At 45.1% G+C, this 8,219-nt stretch overlaps 1 protein-coding gene across 1 annotated transcript in view; it reads left to right on the top strand.

Annotated features, from left to right (window-relative positions):
• LOC104953884 (protocadherin Fat 4-like) overlaps positions 1 to 5,428 on the top strand; it is a gene marked incomplete at its 5' end in the record, with an annotated part of 49,455 nt that extends 44,027 nt beyond the window's left edge. The window contains 2 exon segments of the mRNA XM_010780916.1: positions 166 to 427; positions 2,371 to 5,428. Coding sequence (XP_010779218.1) covers positions 166 to 427; positions 2,371 to 4,277 — 2,169 coding nt within the window.
• Between the last annotated feature and the right edge of the window lie 2,791 nt (positions 5,429 to 8,219).

Here is an 8,219-nt window from a genome sequence, read left to right as displayed (position 1 = left end):
AGCTCATTTTCAGACAGGCTTTTATATAAATGGATCAGGACAAAATGTGAGCAAAGTTTTTTCTCTTTACACACAGGGGTCACATGTTTATGTACAGAAGACATGAACAAGTTCATTTTGCATAATAGGAGACCTTTAACATGGATCTGTTTCTTCTTCTCCCAGCTGAGGAACGGGAACATCCACTACATCTCGGATGCGGGCGTCGGGGGAAAGGTGGAGCGGACGGTGGGCGACGCCGTGCTGTCGGACGGTCAGTGGCACACGCTCCAGCTGCTGAAGAACGGCTCGGCCACGCTGCTGCTGGTGGACGGAGCGCACCCCCGGGTCATCCAGCACCCCACGCAGGACTTCGGGGGCCTCGGCGTCCTGACCTTTGCCCTCGGAGGAATCCCACCCGGACCCGCGCAGCAGAAGACTGCAGCAGGTGAGGCAGCACAGAGGATTCATTATGTGTCTGGGATGGGGAGTAGAAGGGTAGAAGGTCATGGGTTCAAGTCTTTTTTTTCTATTATTGAGTGCTGAGACACTTTTTCCTGATTGCCAGTTTGATCCCAGAGAGGCAGTGGCTACTAAACAATTGTATGTGTTATTTTGCCCCTAAATATGTAATTGGACACACAGTAGGGCTATTTCCTTTTTTACAAACTATGAATTCTAACCTCTTACTTTCTTTTACCATATTTGTATATTTAAGTATGTTAATGATAAATAAGTGGAACAAAATAATTGTCCTTACAGATTTTATAAGAGTTATTGGTTAAAATATGCTTGTAGCACTGTATAAGTATGGTTATAAGCACTCATCAACATGTAAAATGCTTTAGAACAATAATCAAAACACTTTTCATCATTTTTAAATGACTTAAATGGTCAAGTGTTATTATACTTCTTTAAAGCTGGACACTGACATATCTTTTAAAAAAATGACTCATATTATAATGTATCAAAACAGTTAGTATACTGCGTAATAAAAAGATTATAATGTATTACCACTATGAGAATTATCATACATTATGATCCTTGTGAAAAAAAATATTATGATGTTCCCTAAAAATGAATCACAGTTTAGATGTGGCCCTCTTCAAAACTATCCGTGATAGTCAGACACTTGCACCTGCACATCTTATTTACATGTATGTGTGTGAATGTACATGTGTATTTACGTGCTATGTCAAAACAAATACCGAAGCTTACATAAAACTGGCGTTTGACCAAGTCACCCACCCCTTACCTTCTGTATATTACTAATGCAGCAGCATATGGTATGGAAACCTCTTCAACATATCTTTTAGTGTTTGTTCACATGCACATACTGTACTAGTGTGTGACGGAGAAGCGTTTCAGCCTTATAAATCCAGGACACACCGTATTTTTTCCCCAAATGAATTTATAGTGTGCTTCTCAAACTGCAGACCATATTTGGTGGCGGTCCAACAAAAAACCTGGCCTGAAATCTGTTTCTCTCCACGCTGCTGAGATTTACCTGCTATGCATTTACATTAGTTACATAAATGTTTCTTTATCAGAATATCATGGACAAAATGACCAAAATTGATTTAATTTGACTTTGTCTTGGAACACCCGCCCTTTTTTTGTCCCATTTCCACGGACTTCTTATTTTAGTTTAGACCTAAATCACAGATCAGATATCCTCGAGCCTGAGCTGGAAACAGTTTGGAAAAGGTGAAAGAGAGGCTTTCCAGAGGGAGGTAATGAAACACAGTCCACTTTAGAGATGTCACGGAAGGGAAAACTCAACTAATATTATGCTCAAATGTAATAAAAAAAAAGGTAATTGTTGACCATAGAGACCTGGGCATACATTAAATACTGTGGTTCTGCAGATCTGTGGCGTTACGTCAGTGTGTCTGAACTGTTGTGTCTTGTATACATTTTTCAAGAGATAATGAAAAGGCACAACTGGATTTAATCTGCACCGGGATAAATTCAATAAAAATATCTATTTACATCGGTGAGGCAGTGCTGTTGGGCATCACACGAAGAAAAAGATTGAATTAGACACACAGACGTTCATCCAACCCAGATGTGTGTCTCGAAGCAATACAAAGCTCAGACGATGCAAGAAAATATTTTTTATTATTTTCAAATTGGCCAGCTATCGATAGTTTGAATATGCATTTTTTTTGTCCTAAGCTTGAACCAATTACCCGACTAAACAGAATTGCTTTAGCTCTGATTATAGCTCCCAGTTCCTATTTACGAGGAAGCGATCCAGCTCTGGCAGACATTTTGAAAATTAGTCTGGTGGCAATCGGAAATGACTCCCCTCCAGGCCAGTGTTATGTCCTTTTCAGCTGCTGGTGTCTGCTTCTTGTTATCTGAACTTTTTCCCTCTTTCATTCGCAGGTTTCGACGGTTGCATGGCCTATGTGAAGTACAATGGGGAGAATCTGCCGTATACCGGAGATCACAACCTGGTGACCTTAACCAAGACCAGTTCTTCTGTTAAGATAGGCTGCAGGGGTCCCAACCTGTGTGAGAGCAGCCCATGCTGGGACGGCTTGATGTGCGTCAACCAATGGTACACCTACCAGTGTGTCCCGCCCGGCGACTGCAGCTCGAACCCCTGCCAGAACCAGGGCAGCTGTGTGCCGGACCCCCGTTCAGGATTCACCTGCGTCTGCTCCGAGTTCTACACGGGCAAGATGTGTGAGACCCTGGTGGCGTGTCTGGGCGTCCAGTGCCCTCAGGGTAACGTCTGCAAGTCAGCCAACAACGGAGGGTATGTCTGCAGCGCTAACCCCACCGCGGAGACGATGGTCCTTCCCATCTGGGCGGTGCCTGCTATCGTTGGCAGCTGTGCCACCGTCCTCGCCATGGTGGTGCTCAGTCTGATCCTGTGCAACCACTGCCGGGGCCGCAACAAGACCAAAGTGCCAAAGGAACCCAAGGAGAAGAAACCCAAGGAGAAGAAGAAGAAAAAGAAGAAGGGCAGCGAGAACGTAGCATTCGATGACCCGGATAACATCCCACCATATGGTGACGACATGACGGTACGGAAACAACCAGAAGGGAACCCCAAACCGGACATCATTGAGAGGGAGAACCCCTATCTGATCTATGATGAAACGGACATTCCCCACAACAATGAGACCGTCCCCAGTGCTCCCTGCGCCCCCTGTAGCGGCCCAGAGGCAGATATTGAACACTACGACATAGACAACGCCAGCAGCATCGCCCCATCGGACGCCGACATCATCCAGCACTACAAGCAGTTCCGCAGCCACACGCCCAAGTTCTCCATCCAGAGACACAGCCCGCTGGGCTTCGCCAGACAGTCTCCGTTACCCCTCGGAGCCACAAGCTACAACTACCAGCCTCAGTACACCCAAGCACTGAGGTCCACCCCGCTCAGCCACTCCCACTCAGCCTGCCCCACCCCCAACCCTCTCTCCAGGCACTCCCCAGCCCCATTCAACAAGCCCTCCTCCTTTTACCGGAACACCCCGACCAGAGAGCTCAACCTGGCCCGGCGTGAGGGCAGTCCGATGGACATGCACAACGACATGTGCCAGCCCCCGCCCATGTTCAACTACGCCACCCGGCTGGGGAGGCGCAGCAAGAGTCCGCAGACCATGGCCGGCCACGGCCACACCTCCAGGCCCGGCAGTCGGCTCAAGCAGCCGATTGAGCAGATCCCTCTGGAGACGGGGCCTCCTGTGGGGCTGTCCATCGAGGAAGTGGAGCGGCTGAACACGCCTCGCCCGCGTAACCCCAGCATCTGCAGCGCGGACCACGGGCGCTCCAGCTCGGAAGAGGACTGCCGCAGACCACTGTCGAGGGTCCGCAACCCCGCCGACGGCATCCCTGCCCCGGAGACGTCTTCAGAGAGCGACTCACACGACTCCTTCACCTGCTCGGAGATGGAGTACGACCGGGAGAAGCCGGTGACTTACAACTCCCGAGTTCCCAAGCTCTCGCAAGTCAACGAGTCCGACGCTGACGACGAGGACTACGGCGGGAGGCTGAAGCAGCGGCGGTACTCGAGTCGGAGGGCAGAAGGAGGGCCGGGGATTCCCCAGATGCCTCCGACGGAGCAGCATTACACACTGCCCCACAGACTGGGCCAGCAGCCAGGGGGCTTCAACTGGGACAATCTGTTGAACTGGGGTCCCGGCTTTGGACATTATGTGGACGTGTTCAAGGACTTAGCCTTGCTTCCTGAGAACGCGTCAGCGAGAGACATTGAGATGAACAGTGGGGACGGCTCGGTGACCATTCTAAACGAAGGAGAAGCTGAGCAATATGTATGAGACTATTTATTACGATGTTGTAGAATATGGTGATGTTCTCCATTCAAGAAAAAAAAGAAAAAAGGAAGACTGTATATTTCAAGAGAACATTGGACTACTTTTTTTTTATTCACAATTACAAGACGACTTTCAATGCAGTAAGGCAGAAAAATGGCACCTGTAACATGACAGATTTTGTCTTCAGCCACCTTGGTTTAGTTTACCAGTCTTTTCTAGGTCCAAAGTCAACTGTGCATTCATGTCTCTGTGGCCTCATTACAACGTATCCATTGACCCTGAATGGCTAAAAAAAAAAAGAAACCCATGCCTGAATTCAATTTAGTGACTGCAAAGCTCCGTTCACATTATCTTGATCAAACTTTCTGTTTTTTATTACCGACATTGCCTCTCCTTTCCTAAAATGTCTGTCACATTTGCACCTGAGGGATAAGACGGTAGATAATATTAACACTCACAGGAAGAAAATTCCAGCAGTCAATTTTTAATTTACTTAAAAGGAAGCATGTGTGTTTGATCCGACTGCACCTGTGACAGGACACGGCCCTCGGTGTGTAAGTTAGCTCGCACGGTATGGCAGACCCCTCCATATATGATCCCTTTTCTCTTTGCCCTGGTGTGTTTTCTCACAGAAGACTGGCTAAACACTCCAAGACTGAGGATTAATAAAGTCGCCTGCCTTACAGACATTTGAGGATTTCAGTTCAGACTTTTCCTCTTCTGTTTTTCTGGCCTGAGTTCAGGAGAGGAGATTTTGGCCAGATAGTGTTTGTCATTTTCTGACCAGCCAAGCGTTTAATGATGATTTATGAATCCTATAAACATGACCCCAACTAAAACACTATGAACTTGTGTACATTTTTTTTTTATTCATGAGAAATCATGGAGTCATTTGTTGTTGTCCATTATTTTGACATGTATGGTTTCTACATTTTTGTACTGTTTATTAACTTAAATTACTTAAGCTGTGTTTTTATGGATATTTTCATATGCTGAAATGTATGTTCTTACTTTCGGGGAAAGTAAGATTGAAGACTTATTTTTTACATGTGTTACATATGTAACATCAGTATTTTCCACTTTTGATAAAACTATAACATGCTGTATGCTTTGTACCTGTAAAAAGCCAATAACAGAATAAAAAAAGTATTTATTTAAAACGTGTTTTTAACTTTTTCTTTCCTGCAGTATGCAACTGATTTAGATGCATGTCAGCATTGGCAGTTTCTAAAAATGGTCAGCTCAGAATATATCCCATCCTTAATCTTTTGGGTGCTAAGGTATTTAATATTCAAGGCTCACTCTGTGCCGTCTTTAAATAAAACCGGGTCTGAGCAAAACAAGGCATTTCAGGACGCGAATGAAACTGAGACATCTCTGTCTCGGCCAAGCTAAACATCAAGCGGACTGCGAGACGCAGGGCCCTATATTGCTTTCAACAATTATTTACATCTGGCTTATTGAGCAGAACCTCTTTTTTGTCATAGCTCAGTGATTCGGTATGCAACATGCTTATCTTCTCTGTCATCGGGGGGAGAGGGGCCACGAGAGAAAACGCAGGGAGCCGTGAACCCGGCGCAGAGTGACAGCCCGAATCTGGTTAAATTAAGTCGGGACTCGCGGAGGGGCTCGCTCATGCAGAGAGCTCTGTTGACCGGAGCCTCTTTGGGAAGGCCGCACCACGCTGATGCTGGGATAATAATAACACCAGCAATGATAATGAGAGTGTGTGTGGGTGGTGGGGCGAGTAAATAGGAGATGGATTCAAATAAACCTCACAGCATCTCGTCTGCTGTGACTGAAAAGTATCAGTCAACTTCCCTATAGGTAAGCAGGAGAGGCTTGTATACACAAAGAGGACATTGTTCTACATCAGGGTAGGATGTAAAACACTCATGAGGACTGACATGAATCTGTCTTCCTGATTTTCATCTGGGCAGGGTTTCTTTTTTTCCCACAAGTGCTGTTTTTGGATATTGTCCAGACGGCTGCTGGACTTCACCGAATGGCAGAGGAGCTTATGATGTGTTTAAGGATTAATGGCAGTGTTTAGCTTAAGTGCGAACGCTGCATGTTAAATTATAGGACATGGCCTTTAGAAAAATGCAACTTGTGTTATTCCTGTCGATGCAAATGTTGCTGTTTCAGTGAGCAATGACAAAAGAAACTGCTAATGCTGCAGCAAAGTATTCATGTGTGTGCTTCATAAAGTCGCGGAGATGTTTGCAAAGTGATTTCCAAAAGTTAGATGCCAATAAGTCAGCCATAATGTGTTCTGCAGATCTACACACTGAATGCATTCATCTTGAATGAAGGTGTGAAAAAAGCAGCGCTGGTTTTCCCATGGAGCTCCCACTGACGTGTTCCCCTCCGGGTCCACAAATGTCATCAAAACATAATTCCCATTAAGATGATTTCCCTGTTGACTTACGAGTTTCCCCACTATTTATAAAAGGATGTGGCACTGAGCTGTGAGTGACTTCCTTGAAACAGAGTTCCTCCCACAAAAATCCTCCTGAAAAGCTTGTTTATAGAGATTGATTATTCTGAGCCTCGGTGTCCTCGTACAGCTGCAGCGCCTCCCCGAGTCTCATTTAAATGACTCATAATTAAAACATTCATCCCAGGAACAAAGATCATGTTTCACTCTTACTCTCATGTGTTGGTGTTAAGTGACTTTTGATGGTGCACGTCTGTTAAAAAGCCAGTCAGAGTGAACTTCATCAAAACCTCGAAACTAATTTTAAAAAATACTATAAACTCCAGATATTCTAAACAAAAACTGTGTTTTTTATAAGATTTTAGGGCAAAACTCAGCTTGAACAGATGGGCTTCCCTCGCGCCACTTCCTGTTTTTCTTTCTCTCTCCCTCCCGTTTTCTCTTCAGGTGCTAACGAGAGGACTGGTTTCCACCTGTCCTGTAATGCTGCTCATTGGTTCCTTCAGACATTGAGCTGGCCAATCATCAGTCAGGGACCTTAACCCTTAACCCTCATGTTGCCTTCGGGTCAAATCTGACCGATTTACTACTTTCATCAATCATAACTTTTTTGTTTCACATTTGATTGCCTCTTGGGGCCGAAATCGCGTCATTTGCAGGAAACAACGTCTAAGGAACCTTAATATTTAATAAACTAGGAATATTTAATATCCATATATAACGGGAAAAAACTAATTTAACTGATCTTTTTCATTTTAGTTTTTTAAAACACACAATGCTAACAGTGAGCCTCTGAATTAGCCCAGAGCGAAAAATGCTAACCTATTACTGCACCGAAAATCACTCCTAGCTCCCTTATTACTTATCCTAGCTGCACATCCAACACATCGTTTATGATCGTAAAGACACAGAATCTAACGGTGCCCACCTCAATACTGAAAGATACAAACTCGCGACGTTATCAACAAAAACGTACATCAAAACAAGTGGCGCTAGTTAGCCCACAACGCTAACATGGCTTACCTTCGTCTTTGTCTGGTCTAAACTGGTCTTCAACAGTGTTGGGACTAACGCGTTACAAAGTTACGCGTTACTGTAACGCAACTACTTTTTGCGGTAACTAATAGCGTTACTAGTTACCTATTCCCATTAAGTAACGCCGTTATAGTTACTGTGATTTAAATGGGTGCGTTACTGCGTTACATCCTGTGATGGAACTGAACCGAATCTCCCTGCGGATGTAATTTACAGGCGAATACAGCGATGTCCTCTCACAGTAGCATGGAAAAGTGAAAGTAACCAGAGGGGAGTGATGATTGGTTAACGCGGGGTAACATTTCAGGGTAAGCCAGTCAGAGACAGAGTTGGGCGGGTCTTGCCTTATGGGGAAAATACACACACGAACACTTGCTAATGCTAACACACACACACACGGCAACGCTCACCACTAGCACACACACAAAAAATGGCAGATGCAAGTATCAGCGAGAGCAGCAGCGCATTTG

This window comes from Notothenia coriiceps, unplaced genomic scaffold (assembly GCF_000735185.1).
Source record: "Notothenia coriiceps isolate Sejong01 unplaced genomic scaffold, NC01 NC01_scaffold00022243, whole genome shotgun sequence".
Taxonomy (NCBI): domain Eukaryota; kingdom Metazoa; phylum Chordata; class Actinopteri; order Perciformes; family Nototheniidae; genus Notothenia; species Notothenia coriiceps.
The sequence above is the reverse complement of the archived record's forward strand: the minus strand, read 5'-3'. Positions and strand labels throughout refer to the sequence as shown.